The 27360-nt window shown below is 40.8% G+C and overlaps 1 protein-coding gene and 1 long non-coding RNA gene across 5 annotated transcripts; both read left to right on the top strand.

Annotated features, from left to right (window-relative positions):
* The first annotated feature begins 248 nt into the window (after nucleotides 1–248).
* Nucleotides 249–1695, top strand: LOC114824490 (uncharacterized). Its single transcript, XR_011579991.1, has 2 exons — nucleotides 249–633; nucleotides 1216–1695. It is a non-coding gene; the product is annotated as an uncharacterized lncRNA (long non-coding RNA).
* Nucleotides 1696–15156: 13461 nt separating this feature from the next.
* Nucleotides 15157–27069, top strand: LOC103444032 (probable lipid phosphate phosphatase beta). 4 transcript variants are annotated; one of them, XR_003772631.2, is made up of 3 exons: nucleotides 15157–15925; nucleotides 19115–19170; nucleotides 19288–19795. XR_003772631.2 is itself a non-coding variant. In XM_070820498.1 (2 exons), exon 1 carries the CDS (start codon nucleotides 15226–15228, stop codon nucleotides 15922–15924), a length of 699 nt encoding a protein of 232 aa, XP_070676599.1. In that variant the 5' UTR covers nucleotides 15157–15225; the 3' UTR covers nucleotide 15925; nucleotides 26782–27069. The 4 variants fall into 4 exon arrangements, 2 of the variants coding, with proteins under 2 accessions (XP_070676599.1, XP_008381157.2); XR_003772632.2 differs by having other exon boundaries at nucleotides 19095–19170; nucleotides 19288–19605; XM_070820498.1 differs by lacking the exons at nucleotides 19115–19170; nucleotides 19288–19795 and adding an exon at nucleotides 26782–27069.
* The last annotated feature ends 291 nt before the right edge of the window (nucleotides 27070–27360 follow it).

Below are 27360 nucleotides of genomic sequence, written 5' to 3' on the forward strand. Positions count from 1 at the left end.
TAGTATATATATTTATTAAGTAGTTTTAAATTTATTATTGTAGTTCGGATCGGGTTTTTGTTAGAAAGATATATTATTGTGTTTTATGTTAAAAAAATTGAATTTAAAAAGAGTAAAATCACATTTTCAATAAATTTTATATTAATTTAAAAAAAAAAATATATATATAATTTGCGTGACGTCACAATGGGTGGTTGTGCAAACAAACTTTACGCGACATATCAACCAATTCGTCGAGCAAAGACGTCGTAATTTATACCTACGTCTCGCAATATTTGCTAAAATTGTGGCGGTTTAATTAGAAAAAAATGGGCGATTTTTCAAAATTTTTCCGATTGGAAAAAATGGGCGCTTTTTGTTTTGTATAACCCTAGGCTAGGTGTCCTCATTCTTCCCTTCAAGGACCACTCCAGTTCAAATCCTCCCTTAGACCTCTCTTCTCCTTGCGCCTCCTTCACTCACAGTCAGTCACCACCACTCACCACTCCACTCTCGCAACCCCACAGCCGCAGCCTCGCAGCCTTTGGAGCCCCAACTGTAGTCTGCAGCACACCTCAACGGCTCAACGCTTTCGCCCTCAAGCACTCGCTCGCTTCACCGTCGACAGCCGTCACGGCTCACAGTGATTCCGAGGTAAATTATTTAATTTCGCATCTTAATTTCTCATCACAGCAAGCCCACCTTAATTTCTCTGTTTGTATTGGAAAGCTCTGTTTGCATTTTAATGGGAATTACGATTAAAATAGAAAAATTGATGAATACAGGCACGTATATAATTAAGAGAAAGATGATGAATACAGCCACAACTCTGTTTGCATTGGGTTTTCGATTAAAATATTTTTATACAGACTAGTTTGAGTTGAATAAATCAATGGGTGCTGGAAGAAGTTGTCCTCGATCAGTTCAGTTGGTCAACACAACACAACATTCCAGTTGCTTAATTCATGTTAATTGTATTAGTTTCATTGAGCTTCTGTGTATAGTATAGCTGCCTTGCCTTGATTATATTTATTGTTTCAGCTATTTCAAGTAAACCATGTGTTTGGTGTTGATAAACCAAAACTACTTTTGAATTAGTATGCAATACTGCTTTATATATATGTGAACAAATGCAAGAAAGGATATGATATTACTTTGCCTGCTAATTGATTAGTTTCAAATGCAAGAAAGAATTAGTTTCTAATGTTATATTTTTATGGTTTAAAAATTGTATAGATATCACAGTTGATCACTCATCGTCGGGGTGTGATCAATGCGTCTCTAGCATTTTCAGCACCTACTGTTTCAGCCATGAGTGCTCCATTGATTGGGGAGCCTACACCCCTTACTAAGGCTACTCCTGAGGCATCCCAAGTGCTTGCATCATTGACGTCATCAGTGTCGGTTTAGTATCTCAGTGCTGCCCAGGAAGCAGCCGGGGATGCTCGGGAAGCCTAGATTGCAGCCTAGTTTTCGGCCTACGACGAGAAGATGAGCATGATCTTACGAGCCTTACAGATGTTCGGCCTCCAAATCCCGATGCCAGCACTTGATCTTGCTCCACCTTCGACCTCCCAGCCACTTTGCCCAACCTATACCTAGTAGCCTGATGTATCAAACCTAGAAGACCACTTGTTGTAGTTTTTTCTTTTTTGTTCGGACATCTTGTATGTACATTTTCATATATTTTATAATTAAATACCTTTTCTTGGTTTATTAATTATTGTTTAGAATTTAATTACAATATTTATTAAAAATTAAATAAAAATATTTTTGCCAAAAAAAAAAAATTTAAAAAAACAAAGGTTTGCATGACGAAGAAGTAACATGCGTCGCGCAAAGTGTAGGACTTGCGTCACGCAAAATTGCTTTGCACGATGCAGGTTCCTACGTCGTGCAAAGACACTTTGCGCAACACATGTTACTTCTTCGTCGCATAAACCCTGTTGTCACTGCCTTGACGCGACAGTTAGTGCGCGACGAAGGTTTCGTTGGACTAATTTTTGCACGATATTTTTTGACTTTGTGCGACGAAGGACCTGCGTCTCGCAAACCGTTTTTTGTACTAGTGAACAATGAATATTTATTTTACAAAGTATTATATTTTTATATATTATATATAATTGTGTATAATATATAGCCTCAGGCCTCAAGATTTTCGCCTAAGCGTGACTATCCATGAGACGTCTTGCTCATGCCTCCTTTTTTAAAACATTGGTGATATAAATACTAGTAAAATCAAAACTCGAATGAGACGCTATGCCATCCAGCTATAACATTATTGTTTTTAAGAATAAAGTCAAAGACGGCCCAATTTATTGGCCATAGCATAGCACAGCAAGGGTTTAAACATTTAAATTAAGAATTCAGAGGCAATGCATTATGCATTACACATGGTTAAAGATCAATAATTAAGGGTTTATTATTATTATTTTTTAATTTTTAATTTTTTTTCTTTTGAATTCCATGCGCCGCACTTTCTCCATATTTGAAGGTCCTGACGCTTTGACACTTGATTGGGCCAAGGGTCAAATTCTCATGCAAAGGAAGTGTTTTCTAAGGTGCGGATCGAGCTTTGCGAATTGCATGCAGACCGAATGTAGGCTATTGGATGAAATCTAAACGGTTGAAAAATAGTACCCAGCATAAATTTAATTTTTTTGGAATTTAAACTGTCACCCCCCTCCTCCTCCTCGGGAGACATCAACAGTTATCAATGGCAAAACCAGGAATTGTTGGGAAGAGGGGCGAAATTTAAAAAGGTAAGGTTCTATAAAATATAGACAACCAAATCCTTTTAGATAGTAAACAATTGCAAAAACATCTCTCTTAATGTGAACAACTATGCTAACACTAAACCGTTGATCTCTCATTTTGTTACGCAGTGATGTTTTCACAATATTCATAGCAAAAAACCCTCTCGCTACTTAAGCGGTTGCAACTGGTAACTCGATGTTTATCTCATTAAAGCAACCATTCAATTCTTTTAGTTGCATACCAAGGACTTGAAAATAGAGATCCACATGATAGTAATGTAAGTTTGTGAGTCTTGGAGCTTTGGGTTTTGATTTTCCGACTGTGAAATGCAAATACTCTATGTTAGGAACATTAATATCATTTTCCTCACAAAGTTTTTAGACATTATGAAACAAGTCCTCAAAGTGACATCAGAAATTCGTTAAAAGTAGTGATGACTAGAAAAAGATATTCAAATTTGAGTATGAATGTAAGGCTTCATTCACTCACTCATCCCCTTATTGTAGAAATTATCGTTTGTGATAAAAGAAAAATCAACATTAAGGTAGTTTTAAGTATTGAAAGTCTTAATATCACGTCCAAAACAATTAATTAGGGACCAATCAAAAGATCCAACCAAAAGAACGAGGGACCAAGACAAACCATTAAAAAAAACAAAGGGACCAAGTCAAACAGAAGAAAAGAAAGAAGAAAACAAAAAGAAAGAAAAAAATGGAGAAAAGCAACAAAAGAAAGAAGAAAAACTAAAATGCAACGTTTCATTTATAAGGAATGGAGAAAACGACGTTGTTCGGTCCAATGTTTTTCTTTTAAAGCACACCTTTTCTTTTCTTTTCTTCTTCCTTGCACACGAGCTACCTCTTTTGCAACGGGCAGCCTACCGACGCAATGGCTTTTCATGTGGTTTTCCGACGACAGGATGGGCAGATTCTTCACTCTTTATATGGATTTTCGAAGACTGGAAAGGCAGCCACATCTCCTTGCGCTGTTGTGGCTTCGCCCTTGCAGGTTTTTCGACAAAAGCAGAAGGTCATGCCGTCGCTCATGGGCTACATTTCTGGCAAGGTGCTCCGCTTATTCTTCCTCATGGGAATTTCATCCATGCCTCTTCAACGTCTTTCTTCCCCACCAAAGAATAGAATAGCTTTATCACCATAGAATAGCTTCACCTACAACAGTTACCATCATAAATTTTCCTTCTCTCACAATACTCTTCATCTCCTAAAACCATTGAAGCAAACTTGATCCATATGCAGTGCAATGCGTTTTCCTTGGCTTTAGTCCCAATAAAAAGGTTGTCGGTGTTATCATTCATCTATTCAACATATATATGTCACCATGGATGTCACCTTCTCCAAAGATGAGTTATTTTTCCTTCCCAGCCAAGCTCCTTAGACAAACTCCAACCCTTGGAGTAAGTCCTAAATTTTCCCTTATGTCCCCCCCCCCCCAATTTCTCTCCAACATGTGTCCTAAAATTGAGTTTTAACACAGTTAAGTGTTAAAATCTATAAAAAAAAATAAATAAAAAAAACTCAAATTCCCCCCAAGATTTAGCCCAAAAAACTTGGTAGAGCCTAAGAATGTGGCCCACCCACATGGGGTTGTCTGCCTGATGTCTGATGGGTAACTGAGCCCAACGGCTCTTTTATGATCTAGCGGCCACAATCAGTTGGGCCGTTGGTTCATCCAACGGTCCACATTCAAACTATTTTAGTTTTATATTTATATATTTATTGAATCTAACGGTTGAGATCGAATATAATCAAATCTAACGATATAAAAAAGATTTAACTACCTAAATTTAAATCCAACGACTAAAAAAAAAAAAAATTTAACTCAAAATTCACCCAAAAACTGACACACCTCGACCGGAGTCGAGGCATGCTGGCCGTCACGTGAGGGTGAAGCAGCCAAGTGCGCAACATAAGTGATAATACTAAGAAAATATGAATAAATAAAAACCAAAACCAAACTTATTTAACTAGAGATAAAATATAAGTGTGCGAAAGTGATCAAGTATATGATACACACACATCAGAGCATAGGTAACACGAAAGTGCAGTCGAACTAACTAAACACTAATTATACAAACCGGGAGAGGATCCCTACAATATTTAATGGAACGTCAGAACCGCCGAGTAGTCCTCGTGAGCCACCAAAGATAAACAGCTACCTAGAACCTGGAGGGGCGCAAAACAGAAGGGTAAGTGGGAAAAAACAAAGTGTTTGAAAACGTATTTATCTTTATGAACATAATAACCCCTCTACATAAAACCCATATAGTTTCCAGAAAATACTACTATGTAGGTATGAAAACCAATGCACAAGACTAGCGAAAACTGAGATATGCCATGTCATAATATTTCAACACTAAAAGATGTAAACCAAATGTGCAATTAATATAAAATAGTATACCAGTTGGAGTCACCTTGCGCGACCTGTACGACTGAATCTATAGCTTATCAATCTAGGCTAGCACAAGAGTCGGAGTCACCTAATGTGACATTTACGACAGGCTGGGTATAAATATGTATGCTCAAGTGCTACGATCACGTGAAGGCTGTGCGATAAATTGTGGGTCACTTACGAGTCGGAATCACCTATTGTGGTCTGTACGACAGACTGGCACCAGACTTGGATCCAAGGTGAGTGTGCGGGTGCAGAAGGTGAACAATCACGTGAAGGCTGGCCCTAGCCTCGGGCGGGAGCATAAATACCGGGGTGCAGCCATGATGAGTTCTAAATAAATGTATGTATACCAATGCAATACAACCTATTCAATCATATGTTCCTCACTAGAAGCTTACTCGAGTCTCCTCAACATCACACAATACAATTCACAAGTGTAATAAGCAAAGCATAATTCCATATAAAAACATTTCTGGAAACTGTGTATGTGTGTGTGTATATATATATAAATAAAACAAATGCCTACTCACTAATAAGTAGCAAGATCGTAGCCCCTAGCTTCGCTTGTCCACGCTTGTCCTTGGGGTACGTCTCACCTATATGCGATTCAACTATTTTTACGTCAATTAATTAGCACATATACGAAATTTAGAAATAACTCCTCATAGTTTGCTTAAATGTAAGGTTTGAATATACGAAAGTGATCTACTCGATGATACGAACCCACACAATTTTTTAGAAAAAAATTTGGACACCGGACGCGCCCTCATGCGTTGGCCATGCACTGGCACATGTACGGCACATTAACGGAAACCCTAACAGCGTTAGGAATATTTCATCAAAATAGGCGGAACATTCCGTTAAATGGTAACGGCGTTACCTAACACCTTTGGAATATTTCGTTAAAGTTAACGGAATATACCTTCTTCTCCGGTCACCCGTCGGTCTCTGCCGTCCGCAATCGCTGTACACGGCGGTAGGCCGCCCCAACTCGCCGGAAAAATCAACTATTTCTAAAAATTCTCAAATTTCATTGAAATGAAGATCTCAACGAGTAGAGCAAGTTTTATACATGTGGCCAAGTCCAATTTGGCCGGAAAAAGCTTAAAATCGCCACAAACCTGCCGGAACCCTAGAATTTGAGTGTTCTTGATTTGTCCTCAAATCAAATCCGACGCTCCAACCAATGATTGGGCATTTTTCTTGAGCTCAGGGGATGGCTATTGGTGGTGACAATTGAAAGAAACCATTGCAGGAATGGCGGATTTGCCGTCGTGCACCCTCAGAGCCGACGTGGGTGTTCTTATGAAACTAGGGTAAAAAAACCCGTCAATCATGGGTGGAAATTGAAGAAGAAGGGCCAGTGAGAAGTTTCCAGGTGGTTAATGGCTCTAATTTGGTGGAAAATTGACGAAATCCATCGGAATTGCTGCAGAACGCGTCGGGTCGACGGGGATGAACCGGGTCAAGGGTGATCTGGTGCTCCCTCACTCTAACCTTTTTCTTCCTTTCTTCTCTTTCCCATTGGTCACTCACCCTCTCCCCTTTCTCCATTCGTCCTCACCTCTCCCTCATTTCTCTCTTTTATTTTCCATCCCCACCGACCATCTTTCATTCCATTCCATCTCAGCCACACACATGGCTTTCTAAATTTAGCTTCAAAAATCTGGAGCCTTCCTGAAAATAATTAATTGACCATTTTTTCCTCGACTTTGTTCGTTAACAACTCCAAATTGCGTTCTGTTTGCGCCCACGCATTCGTAGCGATGAGTACTATGAGGATACGCCAAGAAAACGAGTCTTACATGACATGACATGGCAGTCAACGAAAGTCAACCTCCTCGGCTCGAAGGGCAATTTCATCCTTTCACTCTTCTAAAATTAATAAAATTGTAAAAGTAGGGACGGATTATCACAAAAACTCTATCAATACCTATGTATTTGTTCAAACATCCACACAAAATTTACTTTTCTCCTACAATTCTTCCAATTTTTCTTTCTACCATCTTCCAAAACCATTTATTCCCATTTACAATTCTATCAATCTCTATCATGTGTGTTTCATGAGTTTGATGTGTCAATTTAGTGATTTTTCAATATTTGTCGAAATTTAAATATTTTTAGGTAAAAATGTTCATAAAATTAATTTAGGATAGTCTACATAATGTTTTTTTTTTTTTTTTTTTTAAGTTAAGTAAAAAAAAAAAGTCTAATTCTTTAATAATCTGGGGCTAAAATTTTAAGTTAGAAGGGTTGGAGCATAAAAGCTATTTATGGGTTAAAACCTAAATTTTTTGAGCTTAAGATTTTAGGTTTTACTCTAAGGGTTAGAGATGGTCTTAATGGGAGACAACCATAAGGAAAACTATGGTTGGTTTGATGTGCCAACTATAAACAACAAAGAAGCAAGGTATGTTGCCTTAGATATCAGCAACACATGCCCACAGCTAAAAAGACTCGAAATTCCTTTTAGTTTGCTCAAAACGGGGTTAAATATGGTTGAAAATGTTTAAAACTGGGCTCATTCCCCTCCACGCGCGAGTCACACGTGGTTGTGTGCCTGCATGCCTGGGCTAGGCTGACTGGATTAGATTGGAATATCTTATCACAGTGACGAAATATTCCGTTAAACTTGACAAAATATTCTCCTTCTTTTACGGTGCGTCGATCACTGGCATCGCAGAAAACTGAGAAAGCTCGCTGAAAAAAATTCTAGAAACCGATGAGCTTTAGAACCTCAACTAAAATTCATGAAATTCACTCTAAGCTAATTTGGGGGGGATAAAGTTTGAAAATCACCTTGGTTTGGCCAAAGGATGGCTAGAAAGCATCGAACTTGGCCGGAGAAATCTCGGCTTGAATTTGAAAGTCTTGAACCCGTGTAGATCAGAGCACGGGTTGCTTGAATTTGAGCCTAAGGACGTTGGAAGAGTTGTTTGGTACTCATGATCTTGTCCAAAATGACGAGATCAAGCTGGAAAACTTGTCGAGTTTCACCGAAGTTCTAAAGACGGCTTTTCCTTCGTCGATCTACATTCAGATTTCACCAAACTCATCCAATAGACTACAAACTTGATCTACTCGACAAAAAGAAACAATCTTTGGTGGTTAAAGACACCTTCATCGGGGAAGTGACGGGAAACTTGCTAGGAAGTTTGGCCTTATTAGAGTTCCGAGTTGGAGCCTCTAGGCTCGGTGGTTCTTGAAATAAAGCACATGGATGAGTTCGTGTTGAGACTAGTGTGATTGTGGTATTTTGGGCGTCGATCTACCTTAGATGGCGGTTCTATGAGGTTGCAAAGAGAAAAGAGAACGAGTGAGAGAAAGAAGGAAAAAAAAGGTTTGAGAGAAAGAGAGATTCAGATTAGGTAAAAGAAGGTATGAAGCCTTTTGATTGAAGAGACAAAGGTTTTGATTGGTAGGGAGTGACTTTCCCCACCGGAGAAGCTTTATTTTATAGGAAATACAATCCCACAAACCAACAAACCAATCATATATTTTCTTTCCCAAAACAATACCCACTGACACTTTCTCATGTGTCACTTGTGTAAGTTTCAAACAATTAAGTGCACAAATTTACCAGTTTGTTATCGAGTTTTAAACGAGCATAAAAACTTCGTTACAAGTCTGATTTGGGCCCAAACATCCACATAGAATTCCACTTGGCTGAACATGGCCATTTTCATCATTTTACAGCTTTGGGGAGAAAAATACAACAAAATTACGGACTAGTCGTCACAAGGTGGACATCCTGAATCAGGATGTGTCAATTTGTATCATAACTAATGTCTTTATCCTTATGAGTGCATTTTTGCTCACCACCATTTAGTGTGGTGTATGCTCACCACCTTATTTATCACCATTAGATGAGTTTGAATTTTGAGATTTGTGCCAATCTACTACACGAATATTGAAATTCAAACTCATCTAATGGTGATAAATAGGGTGGTGAGCATACAACACACTAAATGGTGGTAAGGACAAAAATGCTCCCTATCATTACTATGATTAACTAAAACTTTCAAAATAATCACACCTCTATTTAAATAATCTAATAAATGAATTCCATTGTTTCGGTCCAAAGTCAGCTAAGTACAAGCAAAATTTGTGACAGCCCGTCCCGAAATATTTTTATCAATGGTGTGAAAAGTCTAAAATGCCCTTGAGCGTTGGGTTGTGTTTGTGAATTAAGTTAAGGTTTTGGAGCAATTAAGTTCATTTCCCAACCGATTGGACCCAATTTTTAGATTTTTCTTTTAATTATTTGTCTTTGGTTGGGGACCAATTTCGACCACACACACATACCCTCACCCTATCCCGTTGACTCTCTCTCCTCCCTCTCGCATTTTCTACCATTCCCATACAATTCTACGAACAAACCTTGAACCTTCACTTCCATCCTCAGATCGAACCTATGGAGACCATTTTTAAGTTCCCTGCAAGCCCAAGAACCCATTGATACTATTATTTGGATGTGAAGCCTTCGTTTTCCCGAGAAACCTAGAAACCCGATTATTAGCACTGTTCATGCAATCGTAAATGTGAAGTTTTTAGGAGATTTTAAGCTGCCAGGAAGCTTTAGGACATCTTCGCGAAGCTAGGAAAGAAAAACGAAGTGTTTTGGACGTCGGGAAGTTAAGTTTGGCAAGTTTCAAGTTTGGCAGGAATATCGAGGTTTCTCCGTCGAAATCCCATGGATTTCAGGGCTTAAAATTGGTAAGGTTTTGTTCTACTTGTTGTAAGCTTCATTTTGGTACAAATTTCATGAATTTTGGTTGAGAAATGAAGAAGATATTGAAGTTTTAAGATTTTCCAGTTTCCGGCGATCGCAGTGGCACCGGCACCGGACTCCGGCGAACCAAGGAAGAAGGAGGAGAATATTCTGTCAAAGTTGACGAAATATTCTAACGCCGTCAAGTATAATTAACGGCATATTCTAGTTTTTAACGGAATATTCCCTAACGGCATTAACTATTCCGTCCCACGTGCCTGCGCGTGAGCCGCGCGTTTGGTTGTGCCTTAGCTGGCGCATAAGGGCGTGTGGGGTCATGAAATTTTTTTCTAAAAATATGGGGATGTCCCTGAGGTTGAGTAGGTGATGGTGGTATATTCATATACCTCATTTGAGCAATATATGAGAAGTTATTTCCTAGTTTTGTGTATGTGCCAGGTAAGTGCATAGGTAAGTTCATAAATAAAAGATATGAGATTGCTTCAGTTATACGAGATATTATGTGATGTATTGAGAGCTCATAAACCTGCACCTCGGTGTTAGTGCTCCTGCCTAGAGTTAGGGTACAATCCTTCACGTGATGTTCACCTCCCGTACCATATGCTCACCTTGGATCTAAGTTAGGTGCACAGGCTTGTTGTACATACCACTTTAGGTGGTTCCGACATGTAGGTGACCCGCGATTATTCGCACAGTCTTCACGTGATCGTAGCACTAGAGCATATTTATTTTACACCTAGTCTTGTCGTACAGACCACTTTAGGTGGTTTTGACTCATATGCAGGATTTGATATGATTGAGATTGGTTATGAACTATATACTCAGCCGTGCAGGTCAAGTTAGATAGATCCAGCTGTTATGATATCTGACATTGATATATTTAACTCGGTTACTTATGGCATTTCATTGAGATACTTTGGCATGGCATATTTATGAATATCGTTTTCTGAGCATGGTTTTGAGATATGTATATATTCTATTTTTTGGGAAATTATAAAGGTTTTACGGTGAAGGGTTAGAACTTTTGAGAAATGAAATGATTTTGAAAAGCTTTGTGTTTTTGCCCACTCACACTTTCTGTTTTGCGCCCCTCCAGGTTTTAGGTAGAAGTGCTTTGGTGGCTCACGGGGATTTCAACGGTGATTCTGACAGAACATCATAAATGTAGGATCACCCTTGGGTGTTGTATAATTAGTACTTGTCCTGCTTGACTGCACTTAGGCTATTTATGCTCCGATGGTGTATTTCACACTTAATCTCGCACTGGCACTTTATCTTAGCTAGTACTCTAGTTGATTTGATTTTTGTTGATTCCTATTTTCCTTATATCTTTATTGTTTCTGCACTGTGCACATGGTTACGTCACTCCCACGTGACGGCCAGCATGCCTCGATCTAGGTTGGGGTGTGTCAAAATTAGACCAACAAAGTTAAACAAAAAAAGCCCAAAAAAGAATTCATGCCCAAACCAGAAATTAGCTAAAGAAACCATAGTCTTCTACTTCCATAGCCTCTGCTACAGTGAACCAACACGATCTGCAAGCTTTCACGCCTCCAATCGACGAACGCCTCTCCAATCACATCAACCAGCCGTAACCAACTTTTTGAACACAGCCACAAAGGAAAAAACCAGTCACAGAGTGGAAGAAGCCCGTGACAATACCCGAGAAATGCTGCCGACAAAGGCAACAACCAGTGAGAAAATGTTGGTGTTGTGAACACCCGAGTTGGTGAGAACACTGGAGCTCTACACACTCTCCCGATGAGCCGCAACAAATCGTGGAAAAAAAAGTGACTGCAGATCGAAGTAGAGATGGTTGAAGATGACGAATGCCATTGTGGTGTGAGGGACAAGCCAAATTGAGGTGGGGAGCAGGGGGAAAAAGCAAAATCAGGGAAGAAAATAGGAGACAAATGGTAGGAGGAAGGGATTGCCATCACCCCTAACCATAGCTAGGGACGACAGCTCTGGAATTTGCCGAGATTTGGTACACTCACATAACCAATGAGAAGGGACTTTTAAATATAGAGTAAGTCTCTCATGAGGGAGATAAGCAGTCATTATTGCATTACTTGTGCAATCCATTAATTAGGTTCATTGCAAGACAATGTGGTGATTAATGCTACTAAAATCATTTAGTGAATTAAAATCATCTTTTAATTTCTCCGTTCATCGATGATAGTAAGGTTTGTCATCGAAGGGGCCCACAAGCCATGAGTGATGCCTAGTTTATGTCATGGTTATCCAAGCTAATATAGAATATAGAAGAGAACCTATTTAGTTCATTGTTCTAAAAACCCCCGCCTAGCACCGCCTAGGCGCTAGGTGGCTGGCCACCACCCTGATTAGTCCTTAGGTGTTTAAAAATTAAGAAAGTGTGTCTAGACCCACTTAGGCATCTACCTAGCCTGCCTAGGTACCCACCTAGCTCATGAATCTCACTGTGACAAAAAATCTATAACTTTCAATTTGCATTTTACTTTTTTCAATAAAATGTAAGAAATTTGTTGAATACTTGGATGAACACTCATGATATACTTGTTCCCCCTTCAATATGTTCTAATACTTTATAATTTATATGTCTTTTTATTTTGCAACTTATCTATCGCGAAACAATTATGTGTGTTTTTTAAGTATAACTAGGCACTTATTTATACAAAATATAATAAATTTACTTAAATCCGTTTAGTCCGCCTAGGCCTTTGCTTAGCCGCTAAGTCCTAACCCGCCACCCTACTAGTGCGTAGCATATTTTAGAACCTTGATTTAGTTAAGATTACAACGAAATGATCTTTCTCTAATTTAATACTCTTAATTAGATCATTAGCATATATTTATTTCATATCAAACCCCTAATATAAAAAGCCAATGCAATCTCAATTTGAATTACATGCAACTTTGGAAGATTGTTACGTTGGAGGACATATATAAAGTTATCTCTAGAGTAAACCCTACTGATAAACCTAGTAGTTACCAATAAACCTATTAATGATCCTATTTTTCGGTTGTTAAAGATACATGTGACAAGATGAGACTTGGAAGGTATTCTGTCACCTTGTTGTCCACCTTTATTTGTAACTTTTGGATGGCGAAACCTATGCTGGATTTTTTTATTGGATTAAACATGTATACAAGATTCAACTTTGCTAAAGAAGAGGGGGTGGGTTTAACCTCACAATAAGAAAAAGATTCAACCTTGCTAGAATGATTCCAAGAGAGCATCTATGTGGAAACATTTTTCTGGTCAAGTTCGTCAAGTCATTACAAATCAAGATAACACTACCAAGGAAATTATATATCTGGGAATTTGGATCCCATCCAAATTCTCTTTGTGAGGATCTTAGGGATCCTTACATTCTATCTGTTCATTAGAATCTGTGCATCGTATATCGTGTAGCTAGAAATCATTTTCATTTTTTTACAAAAAATACCTAATGAAAGCTGACCGCACAATATACGATGAACGGATAAGATCCTCACAAAGAGAGTCTGGCAAGGATCCTCATCCTATATTTGGTTTTCCATTCTGTGCTACAGTACATGATGGAGCGGTACAAGATTTTCCTCTTTATCAAAATAATAACAATAATAACAACGAGGGTAAATTACACAAAACTACCTCAACTATTGGTCTCATGACACTTTCATACCTCATCTTTTAAAATTGACAATGTCATACCTCATCTTTAGAATTTGGTCAATTTTATACCTTCCATTAGCCTGACTGTTAATTTGTCAGTTAAATGCTGACGTGGCTTGATCCAAACCTCACTTTCTATTAAAAAATTAAGAAAATATTAAAAAAAATCATTTAATATATTTTAAATATTAAAATAACAAAGAAAAGTGAAAAAAAATAATTCAAAACCCAATTCGTCCCCACCCCACCCCCTCTTTCTCCTCCCCATCTTCTTCCCATGCTGCTCAGAAACGAAACGAAACGAAAATAAATAAATAAATAAATAAATAAATCAAAACCCAATTCGTCCCCACCCCACCCCCTCTCTCTCCTCCCCCATCTTCTTCCCCTCTCCTATCTTCTTCCCCTCCTCCCCCATCTTCTTCCCTGCAACCCAGAAATGAAACGAAACGAAAAAAAAAAAAAAAAATTTCAAAACCCAATTCGTCCCCACCCCACCCCTTATCTCTCCTCCCCCATCTTCTTCCCCTGCGGCCCAGAAACGAAACAAAAAAAAAAAAAAAAAAAAACTAAAAATCAAAACCCAGTTCGTCCCCACCCGAGACTTGGGCTCGCACACCCATGGCTCGCCGGACCTGGGTTGGGTGTCATCTGGGTGCCCCAGAGCTTCACGGAGACGAAAGGAGAGAGGGTTGACGCCAATGATGGTTTTGGTACCGTCGTCGGTGGGTGTGGGTGTGTAAATGGGTGCGTGAGTGTAGATCTGGGAGAGTGGTATTGTCTGTGAGAGAGAGAGGGGGAGAAAGAGTGAGTGAGCTGAGAGAGAGGGAGATGTTGGCATGGGTGGGGAAGGGTGGGGGGTTGCACGGAAGGGGAACGGGAAGGGGTCGGGGTGGGGGGGGAGATGGGAATAGGTTCTGGGATGCAGAGAAGAGAGAGAGGCGAGAGAGAGGGGGGAGAGAGAGAGAAGAGAGAGAGAGAGGAGAGAGAGAGAGATTTAATATAAAAATAAAAAAAATTAAAATTTAAAAATTTAAAATTTTAATTATTAAAAATATATTAAATAATTTTTTAATCCAATTGGATTAGTGAATAGGCCCCGCCTCTAGCCACATTAGCACTTAACAGAGAAATTAACAAAAAAATTAATGGAGGTATGATATTGGCATAAATTTTTAAGATGATGTATAACATTGTCATTTTTAAAAGATTAGGTATGAAAGTGTCGTGACACCTATAGTTGAGGTAATTTTATGTAATTTACCCTAACAACTAATAGACCACAACATAAAAAGTACCAAACTTGACAATGAATTTTATATTCACAACACTATTACAAATATAATTCATGAAACATTAACATTTTCTTCTTTCAACTGATTATTCCTTACAACACTGGAAAAACATTTTTTAAAGCACAACAATACCAAGTAATTCTCCTTTTAGCTTAGTTGGTTAAGAACATTCGATTTTACACCTGAGATCTCGTGTTCGAATTTCCTCTCTGTGAGAAAAAAAAAGTAATTTGAATTCTATTTTTGGGCCATGAATTGAGAAAAGAGCCTTCTTTCAATCTGTATTTGGGCCTCCAAACTAAAATTCACTAGATTTTAGTCCAGTACAAAGTAACTCCTTGATCGGTTATCAACTCTCTAAGTCTAACCCAACGGCTAACCATCTCACACTCACAGACTGACATTCAACCATGGAGGCAGCAGCACCACCACCAGCGAAACATACCACCACCACAGCGCCACCAATCCTCGGCAGCGTAGTAGCTCTAGATACGACCGTCTCCCGACATCTCCACATCCTCGCCAAACCCTTCCTCCCCTATTCCCTCCTCCTCCTCCTCGAACTCTCCGCCGACTTCCGCTTCTTCTTCCCTCTCTCTCTCTCCCTCCTCCTTGCCCCAACCCTAACCCTAACCCCTATCCCGATCCCATCCCCAAGCCCAACCCAAATCCTCCGTCCACTCCTCTCCCCACTCATCCTCGGCCTCCTCCTCGACCTCGCCGTCGTCGGCCTAATCAAACTCCTCTTCCGCCGCTCCCGCCCTCTCTACAACAAGAACATGAGCGTCGCCGTTTCGGTGGACCATTTCTCCTTCCCCAGTGGGCACGCCTCTCGGGTTTGCTTCGTTGCCTCCCTCTTACACCTCTCCGCCGTCGCCCTCGCCGATGCCCTCGCCAACCTACGGTCATCGTCTCCCTTCGTTGATCGTTGGATCGGCACGGACCAGGTCAATGCCGTGAGTATTTTGGTCTCGGTTGCTTGGGCCTGGGCCGCCGGCACCTCCGTCTCTAGGGTTTTGCTGGGCAGGCATTTCGTCACCGACGTTTTCGCCGGGGCGTGTTTGGGAGTGCTTGAGGCTCTCGTTTCGTTTCACTTCCTGAGGTTCTAAGGTATGAATTGTTTAGCACTGAAAATTGAACTGCTAATGATCGTTTATGCATTGATTTCTGAGTTAATCATGTTAACAATGTTGGGTATAATCACAGAGAGTTTTAGTGACGTGTTATTAGGAGTGACAACAATTGTGGCGGTTTCGATGATTGTGGAATCAAATGTTGAAGTATTACGACTAACATTACGAATGTAGAAACTTATAACTAGAAGACTAGAAATTAAGTTAATAGCTATAGTGAGGTATTCTTGTCAAAAGTCCAGGTTGCTAGATATTAGTGATACAAGTTGTGTGGTGGTGGTTGTGTTGGTAATGATGATCGGTGTTGGCTTGTTTACTTCCAGTGTGGTTTTGAGGGTAATGATAGTTTCAATGGTTTTTGTCATGGTAACACTAGTAGATGGCAGAATTATGGTGCTTGACAATGGCGACAGTTGCGAGTATGGTGGTATGAGGGTGGGGGCAGTGTTACTGTTGTCAATGCTGATAATGACATAGTTTTGTTGGCGACGTTGGTATCGACATTGGAGTTGATGGCAGTGTGGTGGTATTGATGAAGGTTCGAATGGCAGTGGTGGTTTTTCTGTAGAAACCTTGTATTGAGATGCCCAGTTTTGTATCCAAGCTTTCGAATGAGTTTAGGGAGGGAGGGAGGGATGGAGGAGTGCTTAATCCTTTAATTTCACATATATGATCACTAATTGGACTGCATGCGGTACCATGGTTATCTATAATAGACCTGTATTGAAATGGTAAAGAAAAAACTTAAATAGATTGAATTTCAGTCTCTCTTCACCTACAAAATCATGTACGGTCCTAGTTCTATATCCTACGGGGCACATGGTATCATATCATTGTTTGGAAATTTATCAAGCATGTAGCATTCTATTTCATAGTATACTGCCTTATTCAATTCTCGAATCTGGAATACTTGTCATCTGCTTGGAAAGAAGATAATAGAGCATATCAGATTCTTAGTTTTATAACCTGAATGCAAACAACAACAACAACAAAGCCTTATCCCACTAAGTGGGGTTGGCTAAATGAATCCTAGAACGCCACTGCACTTGGTTTTATGCCATGTCATCCGTTAGATCCAAGTAGTCCAAGTCTTTTCTTAATGTCTCTTTCCAAGTCTTCCTAGGTCTTCCTTTACCCTTCTGGCCTGAGTCTCTGTCTCGTAATTGTATCTTCTAACCGGGGCATCTGTAGGTCTTCGTTTCACATGTCCAAACCACCTTAACCGATTTTGTCTCATCTTATCTTCAATTTCGGCTATTCCTAGTTTACCCCAGATATCCTCGTTCCTAATCTTGTCATTTCTTGTGTGCCCACACATCCAACGAAGCATTCTCATCTCCGCTACACTCATTTTGTGTACTTGTTGATGCTTCATTGCCCAACATTCCGTGTCATAAAGTATTGCTGACCTTATTGCCATCCTATAAAAGCATTAGTGGCATATGACGGTCGCACAAGACACTCGATGCACTCTTCCACTTCATCCATCCAACTTGTATTCCACGATTGAGGTCTCCATCCAACTCTTCATTCTTTTGCAAGATAGATCCAAGATAGCGAAAGTGTTCGCTCTTTGGTATTTCTTGATCTCCAATCCTCACCCTTAACTCATTTTAACCTCTGTTCCCACTGAACTTGCACTCCATATACTCTATCTTTGGCCTACTTAGGCGAAGACCTTTAGATTCCAACACTTCCTCCCGAAGGTTAAGCTTCGCATTTATTCCCTCATGAGTTCATCTATCAACACTACCGTCTGCAAAAAGCATACACTAAGGAATATCATCTTGGATATGTCCGTTAATTCATCCATTACTAATGCAAAAAGGTAAGGACTTAAAGGCACACTAACGTCTGCGAATGGCATACACCAAGGAATATCATCTTGGATATGTCCGTTAACTCATTCATTACCAATGCAAAAAGATAAGAACATAAAGATGAGCCTTGATGTAACCCTACAATGTAACGAAAATGCAAAAAGAGGAATAATTGTATTTATTGGCTCTTCAAATTTACTGCTTATCATGCTCCCCAAAAGTTCAAAGCTTCTTTTGAATTACCTGATAGTGAAAGCACACTTAGTATGGCAAATCCCAAGCCAATACTTTAAGGGCTTGTTCGATAACCATTTTGTTATTAGTTTTTATTTTTCAATTGATTTGCTATAGATAGAGGAAAGTATGTTGGAGAAAGGGGGAATGAAAGAAGGGTGAGGGAAGGATGGTGGAATGTGAATGGATATAAGGATACACAAATGAAAACTAAAAACAAAAAAAATGAAATAAAGAACTAAATGAAAATTTGAAACTAAAGAAGAATTGTTATCAAACAGGCCAGAAGGTGCTACTATCTTGAAGGAAAATGTAATTTACAATCTTATGATGGGTAGAACACTATGCCTTATTTATTTGTAGTATCCATTTTCAAAATTGCCATATTTTCTTTCTCCCCTCAAAGAAAAAATCATTTTTTCTCTGTCTAATGAAATACATTCACTGTCGGTTTAGTACTTCGAAGATTTAGATGTTTTCTTCCAACATTGGAAGAGATATACCACTAGAACGAGAAGATGTTGGTGAATTTGAAAGTTCTGCCCTTGATGTAGACAAAGATTAACCTGAAGGGCGAAAAGCAGCCTCTGATGAATATAATTAGGGGATTGAGAGTTAATACTTAATGCTTATGATGGACATATTAAATTTATAAGGGTGGAGTGAGGGGAAAATTAGCAGAGTTTTGTAGCCGTACTAATGTGTAGTGGAAAAAGTGAATTTAGAAATTCTCGACAGCAGTTGCACTATAGGATGTGAAGAATAAGCATTTAAAGATGGAAAAAAGTATGTAGGAATGTAGATTAGGGACTGGGTGAGGTAGTTTTCTATTCAGTTCATTGTGATTGGACTTACAAATCCTGGATTGCCGATGCTACCAGCTGGTATATCTTCTTTTAACTATATCAGTCTTGCCAAGTGTTGTGGTAGTGGGCACGCTTTATACTGACTTGTACCAGGTATCAATTAGTTATCTTTCTCTGGCTGAATATGAGTATGTTGTTCCCGGGTCTTTAGGACTTTACATGTTGCACCTAAAGTTAGTCTTTACAATTCAACGTCTGATGGAGATGACTTCTGACTGGAGGATAGCTTCCGACTGTAAATTGTAGGACGGTTCCAGACTGGAGCAACCTCGAAGGCAATGTGGTGAAAATACTTTGTCAAGGTTTGGGATACTCCTTTTCATTTCTGATGACCCCCGTAGAATAGGGAACTGGTTATGTTTTATGCTGCACGGCTGGAATGTTCTTCCGTATAACATTGTTTTGATCATGGGAAGCAGATGAAAGTAGAGATATCGTTGCGAAGTATAAAGAAACTCTTAAGGGGCAGTAGCATCCAGATGTAATGAGAATTATATTGAGTTCAGCTGGTGAAAGAGATGCTGGCAAATTATGTGCTTCTTCAGTGGTACCTTCCATGCTTTCACTGGCTCCCATTACTCTTTCACTGGATTTATTGAAAGGAAAAATGATTGTTGGCTCAATCATTGACGAAACATTTTTTCATAAGCTTTATTCGATGGACGGATTGTTTGATTCACGCTTAGAAACTCGAGAGATAACTGTTGAATACTATGAACATTGCTTGGGTTCTTACATATGAAGACTCATTCCTCAATCCTCATCACCTGCAAATAGGGATGAGGCAAAATACCTAGGAGTATGGGTAAATTGCGGTTACCCGCTCATGTAAGACTCATGGTTACAGTTATGAGTAACCGTTTTAAAAAATAAATGGTTTTGGGTATAATAATTTATCCGTGAAATATAAGTGAGTTGTTATGGGTATTACTGCGGTTATAAAGGGATACTTATTTAACCGTTTATTAATATATGAAAATTAAAAAGGAAAAAAAAAAAAAACTAAAAACCGTAAAATTGTTCGACCCCTCCCACCGTTCATATCTCTCCTCGTTGCCCATTCTTTCTCATCTCCGCCACATTTTGCATTGCTTGTTAATGGGTGTAATGATGTTATACTGCAAAGTGTTGGATTATTTCCTACCTTCGAGCTTATGTATATGCATTCACGTTTACACCAAGAATGCGGCCTTTACCAAGTGCATTTGAACTTTTTAGGTGATATGTTTCGAGTTGAACCCAAGATTGCTCATTATGTGTTTGCTATGAGTCTATAACAACTTAAAACGGAACTAAAATTGTCGTCTAACGAAGAATAAATTTGGTTGTTGACGGTCTATATAACTGAATTCTAATCCTCTTGATTAATGATACATATAAATACATACCCTTTTCTTCTCCTACGTGTTGACAGGAACATTTTTTTTAGAGAGTGCCAATACAAAAAATGCTACAAGCTTACGAATTATCACCTCTACATCTCGGTAAACAGATTGAAAAAAGGTAAACGGGTTAAAATATGGGTAAACGGGTTAAAAACAGGTAAATGGGTTAAAAAAAGGTAAATTGTTAAACGGGTATGAGGTTATGAGTATGGGTATAACCGTTCTTGCAATTATTTAATGGGTAAACGGTTATACAGGTAAGGGCTTAAACAATTATGAGTAAATAACGGTAGTTACTCGCCCACTATAACTGTTGTCCATGCTTACTTGCAAATCATAATTTCATCCGTAAGGTACAACTCATTATAAGTACAAAAGGAAAATTTTTCACACACATGTTAAGCAGTGGTTTGTTTATGAGAAGAAATGACTTCTTACATGTAAGGCGCCAAAGTATTTTTTTTGTTGATTATTATTGTCATGCTTTGGTGAATGCATCATTGCAATTGGAAGTATTAACATGGAAATGGTGGAAAGAATCTTCATATAAGAAGCGTTTGAATACTCCACGATTTTTTGTTGACTTGAAAGGATGTCATATTTGTAGAAGGGGGTACAAAACCTTTTTTTGTTGGTTCTCTTTCCTTAGTGTTGTAAAAGATATGCATATGCAGATGCCTGTTGAGGAAATTTAATTTGTGGAATTCAATGGATGATTGTCCTATCTTTTTGTTTTACGTCCCTCCCTACAGTTCGAGGGCCCCCGTGTCCTAAATGCTTACTTGATTGAACTCATTTAGGGCACCACATGACGGGGGGTGTCCTATCATTTGCTATTAATCTTTGAAATCAACGGCTTTTTTCCTGAGACCTTGAGATTGTTCTGTGAACAATGTGGAAATGTGGTTGGATCTTTTCTCTTTGTGGGTCACTTGCATATGTTCTTTTCGTTTTTCCTTTTCCATGATTGTTGTTTGAATTGAATCCACAGACATCGGCTTTATTTATTTATTTTTTATTGTTGTTTGAATTTGTTTGGGCACAAAATATTAATTTGGGCCGAGGGTAGGATCACTCTCGGCCCGGGAGGCCGATCGGCTAGTGGGCTTCCCAGCCTAGGGCGGTTAGGTCAGAACGCCAGCCGAGTCCTAATACAATGAGGAGTCTCGACGGGATCAGTAATCCAGAAGGCAAATCCGGCTCAGTTAAGGACTAGATTCATAGTCCTAATAAAGATAGGACTAGTCGAGATGACGTTGATCCGGGGAGGAAAACCTAGTCCGAATAGGATTCTAACTCAGACTTAAGGTCCAGTGCTATAAATAGGGGAAGCTGTGCACCAGGAGAAGCCTCCTGCAAATCAATACAAAATTGCCCTGCGCAAATTCTCACAACTTGTGATTTTTCTTTTTCTTTTTTCGCTGACACATCTTCCGTTGGCATCAACAGCACTGTGGAAGCAACCGGTGATATCTTAAGTCGGCATAGATAGCTCTGTCACCGTAGAATCAATCGGTCTCGCAGTATCTTCCGTTGGCATCAACAACACTGCGGCGAGAACGGTTGATTACCTATCCAAGTCTCGGTCGAGAAGGGTTTCTGAACTCTTATTGGTCGAGGTCATCTCATTAGCCTTCTCGGCAAAGTGAGGTGTTACAGTTATTACATTCGGCACATTGAAAACCGAATTTGATATTGAACTTCGTAAGAATAGTAACCTTGTCTTCAGGTTCGAGAGCCCAAGAAGTCGAGACGTGTTCCTTTCTCGGCCGCAATCGCAAGACGCAGAAGTCAGTAGCGTGACCTAACGCAACATCAACAAATTTACTCCTCGGCCGAGCTCGGCCGACGAGTTGGCACGCCCCGCAATCACCGAAGGACGTAGTTAGCTTATAGATTACTCGGCCTGCGCGCTACGTAGGCTTTGTAGTTTCTAGGGTTAACATTTTGGCACGCCCAGTGGGACCCAGTGCTAAACTACGAAGTTCATGCCAATTGAAACACGATCGGTAAAAAAGAAAACCACTATGGGAAAGTCGACAGCCGATTTGCCGAATCAAAGCACGGGACAAAGTGTGCCACAGGCGCAGAATCCCCTTAGCGCTGTGACACCTGAGTCCACAAGCGCGACCCGCCGAGAGAGAGAAGTTAATCTCGGCGGTCAGCTCCGCGGTCTAGAAATCCCTAACAGAAACACCTGCGTTCTCACTGAAGGGATAGTAGAGGAGTGCGACGAAGATGGCGGTGAAGGATCTGATCCACCGACAAGGTCGTTTCTTCAAAAGCGACTAGACGAGCAGTCTCGGTCAGTCGAGCAGACGTTCAGTCGAGGCATTGACAAGCTGCATGACGCGATACTCAGTTCCAATGATCGACAAACCAGGCTGCTCGAAATGCTGGTTAGTAAAGTTGGGGGCAGCAGGCCTTTCGATCTTCTCCAACATTGTCCACCAGGAAACAACCCGGTACCGATTGTACCGGCCGAGCCTATTCCTGCTCTGCTCAAACCAATTAACTTGGAAAAAGGAGGGGGGTCGAATAGTAGGTCAGACGGAACCGACCAGATGATCGAAGCAACACCTGTTGATATTACCGAAGTTCAGCGGATGATCGACTCGTCCATGAAGAAAGGGCCGAAGTTTCCCAAGTTTATTCATCCGTACCCAGCTTACGTGGAAACGTTTGGATACCCGAAGGGTTTCAAGATCCCAGATTTTAGTCTTTTTACCGGTGAATCGTCCCTGTCTTCGTTGGAGCATGTGGCTCGTTTCACCGCGCAGTGCGGAGATGTTAATAGTGATTTCCATAAGTTACGGCTGTTCAACTTTTCATTGACCGGCTCGGCATTTGCCTGGTACATCAATCTCCCTCCTAATTCCGTCCAAAACTGGGAGGAGTTGGTCGAGAAATTCCACGAGCAGTTTTATCGGCCGGGGATGGAGATGTCAGTCTCTTCATTAGCACGGATGGCTCAAGCATCTGATGAGTCACCAATGGATTATCTTACCAGGTTCAAATCAGCTAGGAATTGGTGCCGAGTGCCTTTACCCGAAGTCGAATTTGTCAGGCTTGCTTTGAACGGTCTTGACGTCGAATACAAAAAGAAATTCTTGGGGGCAAATTTTTGGGATATGTACGAATTAGCCCAACATGTCGAGCAATATGATTATTTGCTCCGCGAGGAAAAGACTTCGAAGACTCCAACTCGGGGAACGATTTACAAGAACCCTACTGTCAATTATGCATCAACCGAGGATGAATGCGTTAGTGTGGATGAGGCTGAGATAGTGATAGATAAGCCATACGTTTGCAAGGCATTGACTCTAGAGAAGCCAAAAGTCGCTCGGCCACTGAAGGAACATTGAAACCGTCAAAGGTTTATACTTTTGATATTACCAAGGTTGACGCAATTTTTGACCAACTATTATCAGCAAGAATCATTAAGCTTCGGCCTGGTCATAACATTCCTAAGGCCGAAGAGCTTAAAGGAAAGGTGTATTGCAAATACCACAATTCGAGCAAACATACGACAAACAATTGTGTTGTATTTCGCGATAACGTCCAAAGCTGGATTGATAATGGCAAACTGAAGTTTCCCGAGAAGAGGATGAGTATTGATACTGATCCGTTCCCCACGGCAACAGTAAATATGGTTGACGCGTACCTACCCAAGGACAAAGGGAAAGGTAAGGCCGAAGTGGTTGAGACGCAACGCCCGCGGAATCAGAATTTTCGGCCATGGTTCATGGCCGATTTTCGTTCAAACAAACCACCTACGGCTTTAACGGGGCCCGCTATTGTCAAACCTATGATGGATTATAGCACCGATGAAGACAGTGGGACGGCGGTTTTGTGCAGGAAATGTAGAACGAAGGTCGACAGTGAACCAGAGGAGAAGCCCTCTGCGCAACCTGTGGCCGTGACTCGGCAAAAGGTAGCCAATGAAGGCCAACATCACGGGGTTTTTGAGAGGCTCGGTCCTAAAGTACGGATGGAAGAGACACCCCCGGTCAGGCGGCGCCTCAATTTTGATGCTTCATTCTATGACGATGATTACTATAAGCGTAATTCTAGCAGTTCAGAATCATCGCGGAGCCAAAAGACCTTCAAGCCTCCCGAGCCTAGAGATCAACGTTGGTATACATACCATTCTTCGAAGGGCGTCTACACTGCGTTGTCCAAATCTCAGAAACGCCGGCATCAACGGATAGATTGCATGGCTCGCCGACGAGCAGCCCAAGAAACTTCGGCCCCTAAGTGGCGGCCGAAGGACACAGTTGCCACTGGTGATGAGCGACCACCTCTAGCAATTATGACAGAGTTGGCTCAAGGGAAACGGCTGGTCGATCAAGATGTCGAGACCATGTTTGAAGAAGCTGATAAACGAATCAAACTTCTCATTCGACCAGGGGAAATGAAGGCACGCTTTGAACATTTCAGGCAAGAGGCCGAAAGCAAATTATCCCCGCCGGCTATACAAGAACCTTTGGTCAAAATTCGACGGAATTTGCATCCTCCGTTCCTTGGGGAGTCTTTGGAGTATATGCGAGAATTTCATAAGAAACATTCGGCCAACGATTTGTATGGTTTGCCGAAGGCATGCCAGGACACCATTGATCTGGTCCTGACTTGTCCGGATGCTGAGCGGATCATCCAGAAGACCTCAGATCCAGGATTGAAAGCAAGGTTCCAGCACATACGAGAAGCTCGTGTCCTTGGATTTGAAGTCGACCCATACACCGATATCAATGCAGCCGACATTCCTTTCTCGCTGGAGGACCTTCATATTTACGATGTCACTTTGAAGTATTTTCGGCGGTTTCTCTCTTCGGCCTTACGACCGATGAAATCGCACGTATTGCCCGTCTGGATGCTTATCTCGACACTAGGGACACTCGGCTACACTACCAGGAGCAGGTTCAGGTCCTGACCCCAAGTACATTGTCAATCTCAACCTTACCTGAGGCGGTCACGCAGAACCAACAAGTCGCCGAAGCAGCTTCGCCGAGTGACGTCATTGAAGAAGGGACAGAAGAGTCTCGTTGTCTGACTCTGACGACAACTGAGTCCGTAGTCGCCGACCAACCGAATGAGGAGGGTCTTGACCAGATGGGCCCGTCAGTCCTGGATAATATGGAAATCAGTATGGTCCATGTGTTACCTGCCGATTTTCAATCAAGCATGGCTCAACCAAATTTCCTCGATGGAGATGTGGTTGCCGAGGAACCCGGCCATGTTGATTTTGTATCGATTGCTGAAGGCGAGTCAACAACAAAAGATGATAGTCTAAAGGCCGCTTTGGCCGAATTGTTCCCTCGTTCATCGTCGGCCAAGCTTCACCATTTAAAGCCATTGTATGTGACGGCCCACATCGAGGGATATCCAGTTTCTAAAGTTTTTGTCGACTGTGGAGCTACCGTCAATATCATGCCTCTGAACATCATGAAGGCCTTACGCCGTTCAAATGACGAGCTTATTCCGTCAGGAATCACAATGAGTAGTTTTGTCGATGACAAATCCCACACCAAAGGTGTACTTCCGTTAACTGTGAATATTGCCGGTCGCACCCACATGACCGCCTTTTTCGTGGTTGATTCCAAAACATTAATTTGGGCCGAGGGTAGGATCACTCTCGGCCCGGGAGGCCGATCGGCTAGTGGGCTTCCCAGCCTAGGGCGGTTAGGTCAGAACGCCAGCCGAGTCCTAATACAATGAGGAGTCTCGACGGGATCAGTAATCCAGAAGGCAAATCCGGCTCAGTTAAGGACTAGATTCATAGTCCTAATAAAGATAGGACTGGTCGAGATGACGTTGATCCGGGGAGGAAAACCTAGTCCGAATAGGATTCTAACTCAGACTTAAGGTCCAGTGCTATAAATAGGGGAAGCTGTGCACCAGGAGAAGCCTCCTGCAAATCAATACAAAATTGCCCTGCGCAAATTCTCACAACTTGTGATTTTTCTTTTTCTTTTTTCGCTGACACATCTTCCGTTGGCATCAACAGCACTGTGGAAGCAACCGGTGATATCTTAAGTCGGCATAGATAGCTCTGTCACCGTAGAATCAATCGGTCTCGCAGTATCTTCCGTTGGCATCAACAGCACTGCGGCGAGAACGGTTGATTACCTATCCAAGTCTCGGTCGAGAAGGGTTTCTGAACTCTTATTGGTCGAGGTCATCTCATTAGCCTTCTCGGCAAAGTGAGGTGTTACAGTTATTACATTCGGCACATTGAAAGCCGAATTTGATATTGAACTTCGTAAGAATAGTAACCTTGTCTTCAGGTTCGAGAGCCCAAGAGGCCGAGACGTGTTCCTTTCTCGGCCGCAATCGCAAGACGCAGAAGTCAGTAGCGTGACCTAACGCAACATCAACAAATTCACTCCTCGGCCGAGCTCGGCCGACGAGTTGGCACGCCCCGCAATCACCGAAGGACGTAGTTAGCTTATAGATTACTCGGCCTGCGCGCCACGTAGGCTTTGTAGTTTCTAGGGTCAACATAATTACTTAAAAGTACATTTTGTGCAGCAACCCTTCCTATTTGATAGAAAAGAATCCCATGATCCTGAACCGATCTTACTTGGGATTGCAAATCCAAGTTTGTCTATGAAGCGCAGATCTAATTATATTAATTGATAGGGCCTCATTGGTAAGTGCCACAAGATCTTGTGCATTAGAACCTATGGTTATGTACCTGTATCCATTAGTATGGAACGTTTTCCGGATTCTTGTGTGATTCAATACAATAGTTAGTGCTTAAATTTAGAAAGAATACAGAATATATAATAAGAAAGAGCACTCTTCAAATTAATAGTAGTCGGATTTCTAGACGAAAGAACTCCGTTATATCAAAATATCAAATTTTCAAAAATTCTTTTTAAAATTTGTGATAAAAACTAACAGAAGTTTTTCTGTGAAAAAAGTGGTCCAAAGACGAAGAGGTTCTTGTTGATTGATCAATAGATGCATTGTGAGATGGAGAATGTTAATTGGATACTGAATACTGGAAGATGAGAAACAAGTTGAAAGATATATTTTACTTTAGTTGTACAACTTAGTCAACATTATTGGCTTCAAACTTCTCCATCGCTTGTTGTATCATTGATC

The sequence above is a fragment of the Malus domestica genome, chromosome 04 (assembly GCF_042453785.1).
Source record: "Malus domestica chromosome 04, GDT2T_hap1".
NCBI lineage: Eukaryota > Viridiplantae > Streptophyta > Magnoliopsida > Rosales > Rosaceae > Malus > Malus domestica.